The 20,735-nt window shown below is 32.5% G+C and overlaps 1 protein-coding gene across 3 annotated transcripts; it reads right to left on the bottom strand.

The window, feature by feature from the left end:
* Positions 1-1,819: 1,819 nt before the first annotated feature.
* Positions 1,820-20,001, bottom strand: LOC108208781 (protein ROOT HAIR DEFECTIVE 3). Of its 3 annotated transcripts, none has more exons than XM_017379306.2 (23): positions 19,778-20,001; positions 18,378-18,527; positions 17,963-18,029; positions 17,777-17,879; positions 17,054-17,124; positions 16,876-16,939; positions 16,729-16,794; positions 16,516-16,563; positions 16,380-16,442; positions 16,225-16,281; positions 15,567-15,725; positions 15,408-15,476; positions 15,234-15,325; positions 10,460-10,538; positions 10,168-10,333; positions 6,790-6,914; positions 4,562-4,824; positions 4,345-4,441; positions 4,091-4,252; positions 3,449-3,553; positions 3,264-3,358; positions 3,009-3,105; positions 1,820-2,484 (listed from the first exon to the last, which is right to left on the bottom strand). In XM_017379306.2, the coding sequence occupies exons 1-23, from the start codon at positions 19,779-19,781 to the stop codon at positions 2,245-2,247; spliced, it is 2,442 nt and encodes an 813-aa protein (XP_017234795.1). In that variant the 5' UTR covers positions 19,782-20,001; the 3' UTR covers positions 1,820-2,244. The 3 variants fall into 3 exon arrangements, with proteins under 3 accessions (XP_017234795.1, XP_017234796.1, XP_063944118.1); XM_017379307.2 differs by having other exon boundaries at positions 18,378-18,556; positions 19,778-19,971; XM_064088048.1 differs by lacking the exon at positions 18,378-18,527 and having other exon boundaries at positions 19,778-19,908.
* Between the last annotated feature and the right edge of the window lie 734 nt (positions 20,002-20,735).

Here is a 20,735-nt window from a genome sequence, read left to right as displayed (position 1 = left end):
ACACAAAATTTGTCATGAGTTTTACTTGATCCCTCGTCCTTGCTCTTTTTAATCAACATTAAATTAGAGTACAACTCACTCTACAAGTTGCAACTTACAACTACGAACAACTTCAACTGGGTGCTAATTTGGACGTCAATCTTAGCGAATCATCAAAAATATTAATTTTAATATTTTTGATGATTCGCTAAGATTGACGTCCAAATTAGCACCCAGTTGAAGTTTTGACACATATCCAACCCTAGTTTTCCTTTTTCTCTCTTCTTTTCTAACCGTCTCCCTCTTTTCATCTCCGACGGGGCTTTCATCGATTCTCCGGTGGAAAGCCCCAAATCGTTCTGTTTGATTGCTATTTCTTTGTTTGTTCTTACTTTTTCATTGAGTTTCTTAATAAATCTCCCTTTTCGGGGAAAGTTTTCTTAGATATATATCACCGAAACTCTCGATTTTCGTTCTTATTCGCTTTCAGAGGGCTTTTTGGATTTGTGAGTGGATCGATTATCTTCTACGCGTCGTGGTGCAGATCTAATTGTTTTAGTTTGTAGTTGGATTTTCTCTAGTTTGTTTTTATTATAGTTTGATTTCTCTCCCGGATGAGTGTGTGTGATTTTTCTCTCTTTTTATGAGAGTTGGTTTGGATTAATAAAAGCCTTCCTGGAATTGCATTTGTGGTTGATAGCTCACACGGAATTTTTGAAAAAGATGGAGAACACATAGTAAGGATCTATACATGTACCATCGTCAATTTCAACATAGCTTATTTGTCTCATCTTGAGTATGAAGACATGTTAATTTTTTCTATGTTTGTTCGACTCGATCATTCTTGATGCAGTATGGCTATTATTTATTGAATTATCTCTTTTTCTTCAAAAAAAAAAAGGATTATTTCTGACACATTTTAATAAAACTTACCCACCCAAAAGTTTTTTTTTGAACAAACCCACTCAGAGTTGTCACTATATTTACACAAATATAATTTTATAAATAAAGTTTTTATTTTGTAAGGGTGCAGAATTTGACAAGGATGTTACTAGCTCCATCTCACTCAATAGTATACGTTTGAGAGAGAAAATTTGATACGCATTCAAAATTTTTAAAAAATAAATTATAAAACTATATTTTATAAAATCCTCAAAATAAGTGTTAAATAGTGAAAAAAACATACAGAAATAAGTGGACAAGACAGAGCGACTACGCAATATGATGCCACATAGCGGAATGGCACTCTTGGAGTTGCTCGCATACACGTTCTTGACATGGCCGGGAGAAGCACTTAAAAACGTAATCAATGAATCCACCGGGACTGGCAGTGCTGCGGTCATCGCATCTTTGTGAATTGTGATGCTGGAAACTTGTACTATGTCTTTGCACCTAACAAATTAAACACATTAAGAATCTGGTCTAGTGGTGTCATTCTCGACTTCATTATGTTCGAGCTTCCTCCACTGCTATCCTGTATACTGAGAATCAATTATATGAAAGTCAAATAGTTACTTTGAATTCTAAACACACAGAACGAATTTCCCTCCCAACAATTACAAGGATTTCAAATAGATAGAGAAGTGGCCAATCAGACCAAAGAGAAATTTCCTACGAGAGCATTTGGAAACCTGCATTTCATTTCAAATTATGGATTTCAAATGACAGGATTTGAGTTGTCATTTCAAATTTTCAGATTTATACTAGTATTTCAATGTCTGGATTTCAAATGAAATCCAAATTCATATTCCCAAACAGGTTATTTGATCAAATCTAGGATTTGAAATAAAATTCAGGTTCCCAAACAGGCTATAAAAGTAATTAAAGAAATCTAGTTCCATTGTTTCGGCACTGAATAGTGACTACTATTATTTCATCATCATAAATACATAAAAGCCCATAAAATTATCAACAGTATCAGTTCACATTATACAATGAATCAACTTCCCAAAAAACCAAAACTGAGGATAAAACCACAGAATCGATAACCCTCAAACAGGGAACGATGCTTTAGGTTCTAATAATACAACAGGGATCAGAATCTAGAACCTATAAGCTGGGAAATATATTTAAAAAAAAAAAAGATTTATACATGTGGGCTTCTTCACAACATTAGCCCTGATGTGTGGCGCATGCATAAAAACTAATTGACTCTGGATTGTGGTATCCTACGTGTTCAGTATCGACATCAACCCATCATTCCACAAAATTTTCCTGAACAAGCACAAAGCCAGCTCGATACACCAAATGCTATAAACAGACTGATTACTGAGTCTTGTTGTGTACTGCTGGACTTGAGTATTCAATTCCATTATCCGAACTAATTACTTCAGATGACTGGCTTGATGACATGTCAGTGATATCACTGTGGATACTTGCTGCAGCTAACGAGGGGTTTCTTTCATTATTATTATTTGTAGGCACCTGGCCCTGCTCAGCTAATTTCTTGAGAAGGTTCATTACAGTAGGAAGGAACTTGGTAGATAAAGACAGAAGCCCTGGAAGCTGTAGCAATGCACAAGATGTAAACATATAATTTTGATAAACAAATAAAAGAATAGAAGGGCAGGAAGTGGCAACAATGCACAAGAGGAAAACATATAGTTTGGACAATCAAATGTAAGAATCCATATAATTTATAGCATATAGCTAATCAGAAGCGCTAATAGCAATTTATAGCTAAAAGCATGTAATTAACCGAATTCAGATTTTTAAAAAGCAATTTATTGATAATCAGAAGTGCTAATAGCCTCTCTGCCAAAACTGCCCAAAATGATACTCTCCCAGAACACAAATACACAGTAATTAGTGTGGTGGCTATATAGTTGTTTCTTTTTTTTTCTTGTACTCAATCAGGCAGGATGGGCATATCCCCAGGAGACTAGTCATCACCAAAATTGTTGGGAAATATAGGAAGTCATGTTAGGTAGCTATAAGAAAAGGAGTCGGAAAGAGAAAACTGGATCTTTTACTCTTTCACACTCTCTCCGTATGCTAGTCTACAAAAAGTTAAAACTTTAAACACTTACAGCTCCATTACGGAATTCACCCGAGATGTCTAGTTGCACCCATAGGGCTTTGGAAAGTAGATAACCAACAAAAATGACAAGGAGCCACAAAGGATTCCTGCCATTAGGAGAAAAAAATGTTAAGCAAGTTTTGTAGTAACTAGTATATGATAGGAGTAACAATGATTGCAACACCACCCTGGCAAGTAAGCACCAAAAGATGAGAGTGAAAAAAATGAAACAGAACACAAAAGAATTACTATATGACATGCATACCTCAGAAGTGTCATAAATTCATTGAATCCTAACAATATCATGGCCACAATAGCCCATGGAGGTGGTAACCAGTTGTTACTACGCTTGCTAGCTTCCTAAAAATCAAGAGACAAAAAAAATTAGTAAAGCTGAATTTGGAACAATAAGATGGATGATTTTTTATATTACAAAATAAAAAAGCATGCCTGAGCAGCGATGGCTTGAGTAACCGTGTACTCTGTCTCTGTCTTAAATTGCCTCCATAATGATTTGCACTGTACAGGAGTTATCAATGTTTTTGATGCAGGAATCTGGATCAATAGAATTAGAAGAAAAAATTAGCAGTGGGGTTGAGATAAGACCTCATGCAATGCCCTTGTTAGGTTTCAGACTAGTATTTGGTATTTGTGTGTGCAAGAACACAAAAGCGGGCTTAAACTTTCATTGACCTAATACAATTACTTTACGTTTAACGGCTATGTAGAATGGTTATACTTCTCGACCTTACCATAGCATGTGTAAGAAGAGTTAAAAAAACTCGCTTAACAAAGTAAAGGGAACCTTTAACTGTAAAAACCAGAATGTTCATTAGAAGCGTATATTCCTGTACGTTATCTCATTAAACTAGCACACTCTATGTACGAAATCAAGATCCATCTCTTAATTAGAGTTCCACAAAATATTTTTGCTTCTACAGTTAAACCTCTTTAAAGTAATAATGTTGGGACCAAGGATAAATATTACTTTATCGAGAGTAAAAATACACTATCTACATTATGCTTGGGCTGGAAAAAAATATTGCTTCAGTGAGGTTATTACTTAATCGAGGCTCAACTGTAATAGAATACCTCTTGCCAGGTGCTTGAAGCCAGTGCGTCGAGTGAGCTGGTGGCTTTATTTGCCGCAGAACCACTGGTTGTATCAACTAAAGCAAGTGACAGAGTGTTCTCAATATTATCAGTGGAGTTGTCCAAACGTATTGCAGCCATAACAGACAACATCTTCAGCGACTGAAATAGAGTAGAGATTGTGAATTAGGTATCTTACCAAAATTGTTTATACCAAAAACACTAGAGGTTATGCTTTAAAGTGTATTTCATACTGCAGAGCGGGCTGTTTTGGTAATTGCCCGGATGTCTTCTTTTCCCGTCCAGACCCGCGGCATTGAATCAGAATCTTGGCCAAACAGTGTTGTGAACCTGAGGTAGTTTGAAGTCGATTCCCATAATTGAAAGGTCATACCAAAAGTTCAAAAGAAATCAATTGCAGAAATTTAAATGATAAAATAATATATAGATCCAGACAGCAAAAAGTAATACCGGTCTTTCATACGGATCATAACCCTCCCAGCTTCTTCTTTTGCCTTCCCCTCAACAATTCCTCTCGCGTAATCCTCTAAACTGTATAGCATACTATCCTTATCATGTTCGTCCATTTCAAACGCAGATAGTGCACTGGAAAAACCAGATATGGCTATTTCAGACTCGCGCTGAAGCAGTTTTCTTATCGCAGGCCAGGTGTCATCACTAGCACCATCTAAAAGAGCTTCCACTGGGGCTGATAATGCCTCGCACAATTTTTTCTGCACCAGAAGATCACATCACAGATCAAGTCCAATGACAAAATTTTAAAGAACAATGTGATCCACCTATTCAGTTCCTAATATTTACATCAAAATCATATTACTAGCTACATGACCTATAAATCAACAATACCCTAATGGAAAGCCTATTGTATATTGCAAGTTCCAAATCATACAAGTCTACATCCCTATCATAGTAAAACCTCCATACAGTAATCCCATGAGGACCGAAAAAATGATTAATATATAGAGGTTATTCCCAAGTAATGTTGAAACTGAATTTATAATTTCAAAAATTATTAATAAAATATTTACTTTATGGGTTAAATATCGAAATGGTTACTGAAGTGGAGGTCATATATCACTTCGCTAACTGATCTTAACGGAGTATCATTTCAATTATTAAAGTCATAATAAATATCACTCAAGTACTTCCAAATTTTAGTTCAAGGAGTAAATATATTATTTATAGAGTTTAATGCATTATTTTTGAATACTACCATGACCAAATAAAAGGTTATGACTTCTAGTATTTATGACGATATATTTAGATTTTATCAATTTTGTTTACTATTTATTTTTAATTAAAAATAATTATTATTATATAATAAAAAATAAATAGTAAATAAATTTTATAAAATCTAAATATATTATCATAAATACTAGAAGTCATAACTCATAACCTTTTATTTGGTTATGGTAGTATTCAAAAATAATGTGTCAAACTCTATAAATAATATTTTTACTCCTTGAACTAAAATTTGGAGGTACTTGATTGATATTTATTGTGACTTTAATGATTGAAATGATACCCCGTTAAGATCAGTGAGTGAAGTGATATATGACCTCTATTTCAGTGACCACTTTAATATTTGACCCTTTACTTCATATCTTAATTACATAAATTTGAAACATTTATCAAGAGTTCTAGGAAATAATTAACAAAATGTTTACTTATGTATTAAATAAGATACAACATAAGATTCAATACAGGTCTTATGAACACGCAAAAGGAAACAGTAACATACAGCTTTAAAACGAATATACCTAATATTTTAAGGTATTTTAAATTTTAATGTATATTTTTATGTTTTGAATATATACTTCAAATATTAAGCAAGTTTAGTCTTACATAGAGGAAAAATTGTAAGTTGGACTTAAAAAATTATAGAATATTACAATGTGGAGGTTATTCTCAATTATAACTGGTCCAGAGTTAGGACTGTAATTTTTAATAACTATAAAAAGGTTATTCTAATAAAAATATTACTACATGTTCTCCTGTATCTCAATTCTCATTAAACTATTTACTGGGTACATAAACTATGGTTTAGAATATTCAGATGAACAATGAATGAACACCCAATATAATGAATATTACTACTGCCTGCTAAGCATTACCCAATATATCAGGTGCTCAAAGTTCACGTAGTACTACAAAAAATTGAAGATACATTCTTTGCAGAAATAGTCTTTCCCTGTTGATACTACATTCCCTAAACTTAAGACCAAAAGTTAAGTACTGATATTACCTATGTTACCCGGAGTCAGCTAAAAGTGTACAACATGGATAAATGTTCGAGTGTCGGACTCGGCAATAATTTGAAATTTTATTCCCTCTGTCTCATTCATTTCTATACAGTTTCCTTTTTGGGATGTCTCACTCAATTGTATACATTCTAAAAGTAGTAAAATTTTATAATATAATAATTGAACTACACCCACTATTTTCTTCCACTACACCCACTTTATACATTAAATATTAATTGGTCCCACAACTTAACCCACACTACATCCATTTTATACATTAAATATTAGTTGATCCCACCACTTTACCCACTTTTCTTACTTTTCCCTCGCTAAATTACACTTTTTCGTAACATAGGGATACTACATGACTACCTACGAAGGTTGTGCAATAATGATGCAATATTACCCAACAGTCTAGTTGCAAGAATTAACTACCTCATAGGATGTAGTAAGTTCAGACAGCTGTGAAGCACGAACTGCAGCAACGTGTGCATCTATATCACGTCGAAGCTTGTCTCTTATTTTCGTAGAATGCCAATTGGCCTGCTTAATGATGGCATCTGTAAAGTTAAATGGTTTAAAAGTCAACACAATTATGCTAGATAAGTTTATTCAAGAATCCTATTATCCATTAAGCACTACCGTCACTATTTTCTTGGAAGTAAGTGGTGTGTGGGTGGGGGGGGGGGGGGGGGGGGGGGGGGCAAATGATCAGATAGAAACAAATGCTAGAATAAAAAAATGAAACTAATTTTAAGCCATCGGATCAATCTACTCTAATGGCTACCTAGAGAAGCACCACACACAATTAAAAGACACCCTCCTATACCTAATCTCGCATAATCTCTCGGTTTTTAATTTGATTTCTCTGTCAATCGGTATGATTTTTTTGAAATCTGGCTTCACTATATATTCTTCAACTCCCGACAATAAATGATCAGATAGAAACAAATGCTAGAATAAAAAAATGAAACTAATTTTAAGCCATCGGATCAATCTACTCTAATGGCTACCTAGAGAAGCACCACACACAATTAAAAGACACCCTCCTATACCTAATCTCGCATAATCTCTCGGTTTTTAATTTGATTTCTCTGTCAATCGGTATGATTTTTTTGAAATCTGGCTTCACTATATATTCTTCAACTCCCGACAATCAATTTGCATACCATATGTGCTATATTTCGACGCGATTTAGGATATTTTTAATTTAAGTTTCTAGTCTAAGTCAGTTTCTAGTGGAGTAGGACCCTAAATAAATAAATGTGTGTGTGTGCGTAGGGATAGGATCACATAAAAATTTTGTTAAGTTACAAACTTGCAAATTTTGAATTTTTTTATTCTCCCAAAGTGTTAATCCTTAATTATAGAAAGTATTCGTGTTGAAAATTATTGAAAAAACATTACAATTTTTAAAATAACACATAAATAAATCGTGCATTCAACACATTTGTAACTGGGGTTCAACATCAGGTGTAGAACGCCAATTATCATTATGTTGAATATATTTATAGAGATGCTTAAACTATACCTCTGGGGTTTGGTTAGGGTCTAGAAACATAAAAATTGGTTATATAATACGTTTAACTTAGTTATTACATTGAAAAATTAGTTTATGTAATTCTCCAACACAATTTTAACCGATGTTCAACAAAATATGTTAAAGAACTCAAATTATATATGTGTTGAACTCTTGGTTTATTTATATATTTTCTAATGAAATAGTGATGTATTTTCAATTAATTTCAACATAAATACCTTATATAACTAATAATTAACACATACGAAAAATTAAAAAAAAGTTTGTGGTTTGTACCGGAATCCTCCCCCCCCCCCACACACACATAGTAGTCAACAGCTCACGCAGTAAAATTTACAAAAATTCTTTACGCAAACAAACGATAAACAAGAATTTGAATCAAGTGCCCAAGACAGAGGAGCAATTTTGCGTTTGGTTGGAAAAAATGCTAGAAGTGTGCAGTAACATTGAGGTGGAATAGGACAAGGGATATGAAATAAGATTTGACAAATTACAATCATAGTGTATGCGCGCGCGCACACACATAGACAAATGATTAAATAGAAACCAAGAAAAACCCCTTTGTATGACATCACCGACCCCTGGTATTGCATCACTCACCCCACTCGATCCACCCCGGGCCACTAGAGCCTCATGAAAGCTACCAACAGGACCAGGACAGGCTTTAAACAGGTCTTGGAGCCCCGACTACCAAGACCGCCTCGGGTCCATCCCCGGGTCCCACAAGCTTCCCATTGCATAGACTTTTATTTGGTTTCTATTTAATTGGTTTATGTTGGAGTATCACCATATATATATAAATACACACGCATATATTTTGAGATAAAAATAAACAGAGCAAAATACACATTTATTTGCAAGTTGGTACCAGACTACCAGTACCACTCAAGCTTCTCCTAAGTTTGTGGCATGGAATAGGTGAAGGAATGAATTCTGACCGAGGCATAAATGAACATAAAGTTTATTCTATTCCGACCAAAACAACCTAATTTCGAAAACCATTCCCAAGACAGAATATACCAAGAGCTGCAATTGCAACATTGCTAGGTAAAATTTGCAAAATATACAGCAGAAATAAATCCATAATTAAGAATAAACGAGGCAGGCACATTCAATCCAGTGGCAGCAGGAAATAAGTGCAGGTGACATTAAAAGGTAACTCAAAAAATGCTAATAGGGGGACTTGAACCCACATCCTTTTTCAAATACACCAGCTTGTTTAAACAGCTAGGCTGAAGCATATTTGTATATATCAATATCCGAACAACAAAGTGATTTATAAATTTTTATATTTTTGTAAATATTGTGGTCAAATTTACAGACTGTTAGTGTAAATAATTAGTAATGGTATTCTAACACCACACTCACTAAATTTTGTTAAAAATCACATTTCACGCTATGCCTTGACCAATTAGTAATGGTATTCTAACACCACAGTCATTAAATTTTGTTAAAAATCACAATTCACGCTATGCCTTGACCAACTCGGACAAATTAACTTCTGATATACATTTACATTTTTTTAAAAATTTGGGTGTGCGATACTGGTTATCCTGGTTACAACATGGCTCCACCATGTAGACATCCTCAACACTTGCAAGATATATCTCTTACAATCTACTTGTAGTGAGCTAAAAATCCGGAGCAAATTTATCAAGCATTCTCAACAAGTCAACATCTCTATATTTTTAGCTTTTGGCATTACGATGTTATTGCTTCCGCAAGTTCTTCCATTACATAATTTTATCTAGTACTTTGTAATCGTCACCGGTGGTTTAACTGGTTTAACGACTAATATATTAATTATTAGTCAGGAGTTATATTGTTTTTACTTTTTATCAATCAAATGTGAGTTCTTGTTCCATACCTATGTATGTTTTTGCGTGCTTATAGCTGTTCCATAAGATCTTAGTACGTTTACTTTTTACTTGATGCTTAACCTGTATGCGGGGCACTTCGTTCAGAATATAACCTTAAGTCCAATTCCTAAGTGCTTCAACATATCGTATACGTAAAAAACATGATCAGTATACCCTGACCAAACTTGTAAAGTTTAAGAGAAAAGAGAGACAAAGATCAACTTCATGGAGTAAATTTGCTAAATTTTGAACTTTATTTGAGTATTAATCACAATTTCAGATGCACTCAACCAAAGATGTATATGTAGAAGTGATATTTTAGAGAAATATGCAAGGACAATAGTAGAAACCAGTTAAGAATTAATATAACATTTCAAACGACTAGATATTCAAGTCTTTAAGAAAATTATATACCTGTACTCTCTTCATCAAAAATATTCATAAACAATTTGGTGAAGTCCCGTGCAGCCTCAGCAAATCCTTGTTCTCCTTCCAAAGCACTATTAAATGCATCTTTAAACTTGTCTAGTGTTCTGGATCGAATATGTCCAAGCACAGATTGATAGGCTGGTTGAACAAGCTATGAATCGGAGGAAAAGGAGTTGGATAAGGCCGTGAAAATACATTCACTATGTCACAGAAACCGCATCTTCATGTAGATGCAAAATCTTTTAATTCAAAACAACACCCACAAATATATATTTACCTGCAGCAATTTATCTTCCAACTGCTTCCTCTTTGTAGACCTAACGCCTCCTTCAAAATATGTAGCTTCTGCATCATATCTGGGAAGGAAGAATATTTCTCGTGAATAAAATTATAAATTTCGATAGAGAGAGAATTATAAAAAATAATTAGATAAAAGTTAAGTTTGATACTATGTGCCAGTAGTCAGGCATTTTCCCAGTCAGAACCGAGAACCAAACCATGATCATGATCTGGGTCTGGTTCGGTTCTCATTTTCTTAATTCTGGTTCTCGGTTCAGTTATGGTTAAGCAAAATACATTTATTTGAAGAAAAATAAAAACATTTGGTTCATTAGGTTCATTAGGTTCGGAACCGAACCAAAATTTATGCTCCAGCTCGGTCAGTCCTTTCATTAAAACGGTTCGGGTTCAATTCTCGAAATCTCTATATTTCAGTTTTCTGTTCGTTCAATTCCGGTTTGGTTCGTGTTGGAAATGTGGCTCAACAAGTACATGCTACATGTACAGAAAGTGAAGAAACAAGCAGAAATATATTATTATTACAAATATCATAATTTCATTTTAACTACCAAATCCAATACTTACCTCCTCCTAACTAACATTAATCAGTGTTTCTAACAACAGATCAATTCGGTTGACCAATTGGTCTAAAATCAGCACTCCAGCGATAATTTTTCTTTGCTTTGGCAGGAAACACGACTTCCTTAAGGGCAAGTCAAAATAGGTGATAGGGGGTGTCTAAATATGATAATAATTAGGTCAAGACCACAATCCGGGCCTGCAACAGGGACGTCGAGTTTTGAAAGAGGTGACAAAAAAATGGAAGCAAGTGGTAATTTCTTGATAGACATCTATAGTCAATGATTTATTGCTCAAAGGTGGTAACCGTAGAAGATTATATCACTGTTAGCAGGTAGTAAGGGATAGTCTAATCTCTGTTGCTTTATGTGAACGTTGAAATTCAACGAATAATTAAAGAGGGAGAAGATAGAAACCTCAGAATCGGAGATGTAGATAATCTTCTCCCATAACAAGTTGACAATGAGACCACGTATGATTTTTAAAGTTTTTGATTATGTTCATTACTGACATCTTTTAGCAAAGCACACAAAAATACTTTGACAAATTACTTATCAATAATGCTATTTCGCTAAATCTCATTTGTGTCTAGTATATTGTTCTTTCATTGTTATTATTACTTATAATATAACTACTTATAAAAGTATCAAATTCACATGTACAGAAACTCTTTTTACTATAATTAAGATAAAAATCTGCTGGGATATAATATACAACCTTTTCTGGATAAGTTATAAAACAATAATGTCCAATATCAAGCTCTCAATCATATGTTTTTCTAAACTTTTGTATTAACAGATTTTATTTAGGAGATCAAGAGATCAATAGATAGATAGATATAATAAAATTAATGACATTTATATATACAAACCAAATACCCATTTTTTAATCACTATTTTTAACTGCAATAATCACTATTTTGTATGTAACATATCTCTCAAATATAAATATATACATATATATATGTGTGTGACGTATATGAACATCATCTTCACTCGAATTGTAACAATGGACCTCTTACCACCATTACTAGCCGTTTCTATGACTTGCTACCATCGCCTACGATCACCAATAGTCATGCACACTTGCCATCATAATTTACCAAAACTAACGACTACTTACCACCGTCATACACCTTCCCTTGCGGCTTACCGTCAAGAACCTTCATAAGATTGAAATTATTCATCTATGATCAATCATCAATAGTTTAGTTTAGGTAAGTAGATGTTCTCAATTTTGAATAATAAAAATCGTTGTTTATATCCTATACAAAACAGTAATTAGTGCAGTATAAATTAGTGATACTCTTACTTAAGAGTTGGTTTGTGTTTGATCACTTGCCTATATATATATAAGGGCAGATTTATGTGAGTAACCAAGGGTTGTTAGATTTCTGAATGTGCAGATTATTGTTATGTGTGTGTAGACACAGAGAAAAAAACACACACGCACACGTAAAAGAAGCAACACAACTGCCTGCCACTAAAGATCTTAAACATAACATTTTATTTTTTTAAAATAAGATTATTATTTCCCATCATTTTCTTTTTTGTTTCCTTCACTAAATCAATTTATTCTTCCTCACCATAGATGTAAGAATGAAATATTAAATTATATATCACATTTTTATCAAACTCTTGAGTTATTTTATTATTTGTTTTTGTTTTGCATAGTTATTAGATTATAAAGAATTTTACAATATGTTTCAACTAAAATATTCAATCATAGGGCATGACACCATTTTTCTAGTAAAAAGGATATGCCAGTCAATTAATTTTTATGTATATATATATAGAGGGCTTCTCTTTGACTAACTAATATACTAGGAACCAATATCTTAACCATACATTACTAAATCAAAGATGTGATCACACGCATATATACTACTACGTGCATCTTTTCCTAGGTGCATCTTATCCAATCCCCCTAGGCACACTATTAGGCACACTATAAACTGTAGAACAGTTATGATAATACATAACAACTTCTCTCCTTATCACGTGCAGGATCTAAAATATTATTCTGTGTTATATAAATATCTTTTGAATATATTTTGTATTATAATTTTATTTCAATTCCATAAATTCTATACATAATTATTTTGTAAACTCTTATATTTAAAGTAAAACATTTATACTTTTTATGAAAATCTAAAACATAGCTTAATCAAAATACAAATAAAATATGGAATATAAGAAGAATTATTTCCTTAAGAACTTTGAAATATAGAACAAAAAACTTATATTTTTAATATAATTTTTATATAATGAAAAAAAAAGCATATATTTTAAAATTTTAGTGGCGCGCGTGCACTATTGCATATCTTTTCTTCTTCTTTTTTAAATTTTGTATTCGGTATTTTTTTTGTAGTCAAAAAATATTAGATATAAATTACAAAATATGAGAAGGAAACTATAGAACATGAATATAAATAAATTACAGACAATAAATAATTACTGACATCGAATATAATTAAAATACATAACACAAAAAATTATTAAATATAAATAATAAAATATGAGAAACAAATTACAAAACATGTAAATAAATAAATTACGTAACATGGGCTAAAAATGCCAGACATAGAAATAAATAAGATAACATAACATAAAAAATTACGAAATATAAAATAAGAATTACAAAATATGAGGAACAAATTATAGAACACGTCACAAATAAAATACATAACACATGAAAACTTATTGAACATGGAAATATATAATATTAGATAACAAAAAAAATACTAAATACGAAATAAAAAAATTAATAACATGAAGAAAAAATTATAGAACAGTACACAAATAAATTACAAAACAAGGAAAATAAATTACAAGTAATATGAATAATATTAAAGAATATAAAAATTACTGAACATGAAATATATTTTATAAACTACGGAATATGAAATAGAAACTACTGAACATGAAATTAGTTAGTACTACATAACACAAAAAATTATAAAATAAAAAATTTAAATTACAAAATATGATTAAAAAAATGAACTACAGAACATGAACATAAATAAACTACAAAACATGAATACAAAAAACCACTTAAACCAAAATTGTTAGATACAAATTATTAATATGACAAACAAATTACTGAACACGTACATAAATAAATTACTAAATAGTGTAAAAAATTAATGAACACGAAAATAAATAAGAGAACAAAACAAAAAAAATTACTAAATATAAAATATGAATTACAGAATATTATAAACAAATTACTAAACACGTATATAAAAAAATACAGAACACATTAAACTTTTTGAACATGGAAATAAATAATATTATTATATAAAAAAAGATACAAAATAATAAAAAAAAATTGACAAAACATGAGAAGAAAATTTACAAAAAATGTACACAATTAAATTACAGAACATGAAAACTAAATTACAGAACTGGCTAAATATAACAAAATTTAATATTCAAATATAAAATTTTAAACATTATTTATCATGTGCTACATTAAATCGTTAATTTTCTTATGTTTCAAAATAAATTATTGACTGTCATATCCTTTTTACTTGAAAAAATGGTGTCATGCCCTATGATTGAATATGTAAGTTAAAACATATTCTAAAATTCTTTATAATCAATAACTATGCAAAACAAAAATAAATAAATAAAATAACTTATGAGTTTGATAAAAATTTGATATATAATTTAATTTTTCGTTCTAGAGGAAGAATAATTTGAATTAGTGAAGGAAAGAAAAAAGAAAATGATGGGAAACAATAATTTTATTTAAAAAAAATAAAATGTTATGTTTAAGATCTTGAGTGGCAGGCAGTTGGTGTGTTTTGTTTCTCTATGTCTACACATACATAACAATAACCTGCATATTCACAAATCTAATGACCCAAATGAAGTTACTCGGTTCCTCACATAAATTAGTTACTCAATGAACCTTCCCTATATAGATAGATAGATAGATAGATAGATAGAACTGATGACACAAAACCATTTCCCGATTTTATCACTACAAGGTCCATTTCTGATCTTTACAAGATACATTACCGCCATGAGGAGACCTTTTGACCTTTCCTAAGCACTAATAGATAATCCTATAATGAGGATATAGTGATATAGCATTACATGATATGGTACTAAAGCTACTCAGGATGATTACATGTGCAATCGATAAGATAATGCAAAATAGGGATAGACCAATGTAAATATACTTACTCTGACAGACAGGTGTCAAGAATTGAACTAATCTTCCTGCCAAAGCCTGGTAGAGGATGAGACTGCGCTGCCTCTTCCACTTCACGCCAATCCTGCAGTAATTATATATTAGAAACCTCCCATAGCTAATATATTAAAGTAAATTACGTTACGATAGACACCAGGACAAGTTACCTTATTGGCGATAAAAGAGGAATATTTTTCATTGGCAATCTCCTCACAACGTACGGTTGCAACCATAACCTATTCATATATTGATGACACAATATAAGTACAAGCCATGGTAATGTTTCTTGGTTGGTATATTCGACCTCGTATATCTTGACATCTTACCTTGTGGGCAGGTAGGTCAAGATCCTTATTTTCTTTAATGACCCTCCAGATTTCTTGTGAACTGAAAGAAAACCCTGAAGCAGGAACCACACCACTCCTGTCTCCAGCAAGGCCACCAGGTGCTATAGACTGGTTAAATCGCTGCCTTAAGCTAGCAACCTTCATTTTAGCAAAGCCCTTGATCAAAGTCAGATAGTAGAGATACAATTTTCTTCCAACTTTCTAATATTATGTAACCTTCTTTATCACATCATACTCTTCTCGTTATCACTTCATTCTGTCCCACTAGAGTAATCCTGCTATATCATTTTAATTATCGGTTGTAAATTTAATTATGTCATATTTGATGCTTTACAACATGCCAGGAAGCATAAAACATATTGATCATGCTAATATGATTTCTTCTGATAATAGATATTGCAGAGTTATCAAGAAAATTGAACTTGCTACTAAAACTGAAACCTTGAACTAAACAAAATTAGTTAGCTAGCTACAAACTCTATGATTCTCTTCCAGGAAAATGTAATCGTGATAATAATAATAAGATCATCCCTCAATCTATAAAGAAAAAGATATATATACATATATATATATAGTCTATTGCAAAATTGTCAGGTGTGCTTTAGAAAAAGAAATAAATGTTAAAATTCCAAAATACCTGCTCTTTAAATTGTTCTTCCTTCTCTTCATAACTCGAGAGAGCCACAACTTCAACCTAGGATATTCGACCAAACAACATTCGTAAGTATAATAAATTATATCTTAATTAACAGTACATCATGGTCATGCTAGTGGTGAGCATAAGGTACTTACATTAAAAAACTCACTTAATGGAGTATCCTTGTGGGCTTCTGGCTTAGGAACAGAATCCCATATCTATAATGAAGGAACAATCAGATAATCAACAAATTATGATTCTGAAATTATGAAAAAGAACAACACGGTTTACCTTTTGAATATCTTCCCTTAAAACAGGCTCTAAATTTTCCAGAGGTGTCTAGCAATGAAAACATATAGATTATCTGGTCAGCTTATAGTGCTTGTCGGAATAATCATTTTCACAAACTAGTGTGCAGATTTGATGAAGAAACACAACCTTGAAATATAACAATTAATACTAGACAAAGCATGATATTGTTTGTCATAGAGAGAGAATCCTCACCCTTGTTTTATCACGTATGACAAACATCAAAGTTGTTTTTCGGGGACTGAATAATCGCATCATGACCTGTAAATGATCTCACAAGTCACTTTGAACCCTTGATGCGTCTGCAACCAAAAATATATTGCTTAACAATATTATAAACACCTGAAAGACTGTCTTCAAGAGTGGCTTGTTTGCGGCCTGCTCACGTCCAATGTCATGACACCACCTGAAATTTGGAAACTATGAGAACAAAACCATAAATTTAGAGAGATTTAATATTTTATAGTTTGCTGGCTCTGAATCATAAATGTGAGTTCTAAATATAATGAAGCAAACGTACATATTTATTAGCACTATATCCGAAACAGCGAGGGCGAAGAGGGCACTTTGCTTTTCAAATGCAGTATCATCCTGTTCAAAAAAAGGTTCACAAAGTTAACTAAACGTTCGTGATCTGTCCGAAGCTGAAAGAAACTAGGTAGCAGGCTTGATTTAACTAGTTACCAGAAAAGAAGCAACTCTATTAAAAATCAGTCAAAGAAGTATATTAATTTTAACATGGGTCCTCAAAAAAATCAGACGATCAAGAAAAGCAAAATATTCTTAAGGAAACAAACAGTCTCTGACTATGTTGATAGAAGTTATAAAGATGAGGATCATTATGTTGTGACAGATTAACTGAACAAACATAAGACTACAAAGTCATATGCCGGTTGTTTACTTGTGATCAAGAGTGAGAAATGGATAAAAAAAGCTAAAACAAGTGGCTTTCATGCAAAAATACAATAAATACGGCTGTTGACACGTGTTGCACTGTTTGCCTGCATTGAGAAATAATTTGTTCTTTATTGTAATTTTACATATACACATCAAATAGGGATGAAATGTTGGATGATACGTACAAAACCACTCATGGGGAAACAAACATACTAATTTTGTGAGTGATAAATTCCAGTTATTGGTGTGACATTAGATAGAATGATAAAAATATTTGAAAAGGAATATATACATATAGGAGCAATTTTTAAAATTATGAACAAATAAGCCGGGACATAAATGGCACCTCTCCTCGTTCTCTTCCATCAGTGCCCTCCAGATCCATCACAATGGTACAAGGCTCAATTCCAGCACATCTTGCCATCCATATACCTTTTGTGGTTTGAGACCTAACATGGATTGGATATAGAAAGATCCCTTACGTACTGATGAGTACTTAAAAATATCTAAAAGAGAATTTTAGCATATATACCTTCCTTTATAGGCATCCATCTCTCTGAAGTTGGTATGAAACAAATGATTGAGTAGTGTACTTTTTCCTAAATCACACCCAAAAAAAAAGGATTTGTAACTTTCAATAGGATACTAACACTTTTAGTGAACGTGCTTTGTAAAGAAAGATAAAAATCCACACTTACAGGAACAACCAAAACAGAGCAGACAGGCCAAAACTAAATGTACACGACTACACGTCAACAATTAAGTGGCAAGATCAATATATATTTTAATACCAAGATAAGTAAAAAATCTTGTGCAAGAGATAAAAAACACTGATCCAAAATGACATCAACTGCATGCTCTTAAGTTTCATAGACTTTTCTTTAAAGTAATTACGACTGTAGATAGCATATTAGCATGTGTATACGTATCCGAAATATGAAACATACCACTACTTTGGGGGCCCATAATCGATACTACAGCATATGAAAGTCCGCATTCAGACAGCTTCACTTCCTTCATAAAGTTTTCAAGTCCAGAAGCATTGAAAGTGCCATCCCCATCTATAAGGTGAGTGGAGCAACATTCACCATCTTTCCCTAAAAATTTCAAGTTTCATATCACCACTCTGCACCCATCACAAAGTTATCATACCCGCAACATCAATTGAGACTTAAATTTAGCAGGCTTAATTTTCACTCAACATACTCTCTCCTTAATCCAGTTATGTTCTACTGTCTTGGGATGAATAACTTTTGAAATAAACCAGGGTGGTCAATATTCAAACGACCCAAAACCCAAAACATTCCCAGCAGAAACAAATATGAATTAGGCTGAGGTATTAAGATGCTGGTCAATACTGGTTAATGTTAAAGTGACCTGTAAAACAAATCTATATTACATTTACAAATGATCAAAAATATATTCAGAAATTATCTATTATGTAGTTTTTTTAAAATGTTATGTTCCATCTGAAATATGTCCAACAAAACATTTTCGCCATTATCGGCATTTTATTTCGAGTCGGACATGTCGTTCGGGGTGAATGGGAGTAGTACCACTTCTGGGTTATTAAATCAGGTGTCAAACATGTCAACTTTGGGTCAACCAATTTGACTTATTTAATTTCCAGGATTGTCCGATATTTTTGCATGCTTTAGACAACCCTGCCTGTTAGCTGAAATTTCCGCCTATAGGATGAACACATGCTTGAAAATTTAAAAGGAATCATATTAGTTTCAGTACAACTGTCGAATGGGCAACAGTATAAACACGTATATCTTTGAGAATACTTTAAATCACAACTGTTGGGTAGGTTGGCAACTCAAGGTATAAGACAATCAAGATCTCAACCCTTGTCAACTTCACTCCCACGGGTTCTCCATAAAAACAAACCAATCCAAGTTGTTCTAACTAGAATAAAGTATGCAATTGCTCTCAATCTCCCATCAATCATCTTTAAAAAAAACATATCAGAACACGGAAAAAAATCCCGAAAACAACCTAAAGAAGCTCCAAACAAGTCCAGTCAGCATCCTAGACTAAAACTAATTCAACTAAACCAAACCCTGATCTACTCAATCACACAAGAAAACAACACTACAAAACCCTAAAAGCAAAATCTAATCAGAACGAATCGATCAATCGAATAAAACTTTACTCGCTAACAATCTCAACAACTCAGATACTAATTGGTACAGCAGTTGTAAATAAGTGTGCACAGTATGTATGATAATAGTGATTAAACGTGTAGCAATCAGCAAAACAAAAACAAAACAAAAGAAAAGAAAAAAAAGTAGATCAGAGTACAAGGATGTAATAGAATTAAAGTTAACGAGATAGTTCATACCCATTGTAGTACTTGTTGGATTGGTCGGAGATGTTGAAAACGAGTAAGAGAGGGAAGTATTTTGATGATCTTGATACCGAACAAAAGAAAACGAACAGCGGAAAAGGTGGGGCGGTGTGCTGTAAGATAATTCGCATCAAATAAAAGACATTCTTTTCTTTTACTATTTTTCTTTTGTATTGACTGCGATATCACTTGCTTGCAAAGATGTACAACGGTCCAATATATATAAAGTATTATTTTCTCTGGGTTTGAGCGAGGAGCGTCACGAACGCGGTTAGCTTTTTTTTTTTTTAAAAACTAACGCGGTTTTCGAATTATTGTATAAAAATTAAAAAATAGTATCAAATATAAAAAAAAAAATATTATGAATAAATATAATCATATTTTAAAATTAAAAGATTTAAAGTATACTTCTTTTGAAAAAACAAAAATTTAAGAGAGTTCAAATATGTACAAGAACATAAGGGTTCAATCAACTCTCTTGAGAGCAACTCTATATATATATTAATTAACTAGTACTGCACAAAAATATGATAAACCTAAATATTCACGAAATGTGTGTGTTATTCTAAATACAAAATATGATAATGTGGGTGTTTGGATGCATGGCTTATGGCTTGAAAGTCTGAAAATCCACTTCTACTTATTATCAGTGCGTTTGGCAAACGTGAGGAAGTGCTTAATTAAATCAAAGGAAGTCCAAAAAAAAGCTAGGTTTCCTAGGGGCTGTTTGGTTGAGAGAAGCAGAAGCTGCTTCTGGCTTCTGCTTCTCTTGACCCGTTTGTGTAAATAAGTAGAAGTACTTTTAAAAAGCTGAGAATGCTAGCTTTTCTCACACAGCTTCTGGTTCTTTTCCAAACACTTTATTAACTTATTTACTTCTCACTTCTACTCCACTTCTTTACTATAAGCAAGAAGTCGCTTCTTTTAAGCTAACGCAAACGGCCCCCTAGTC

The sequence above is a fragment of the Daucus carota genome, chromosome 2, assembly GCF_001625215.2.
Source record: "Daucus carota subsp. sativus chromosome 2, DH1 v3.0, whole genome shotgun sequence".
NCBI lineage: Eukaryota > Viridiplantae > Streptophyta > Magnoliopsida > Apiales > Apiaceae > Daucus > Daucus carota.
This window is presented reverse-complemented; position numbering and strand designations above follow the sequence as displayed.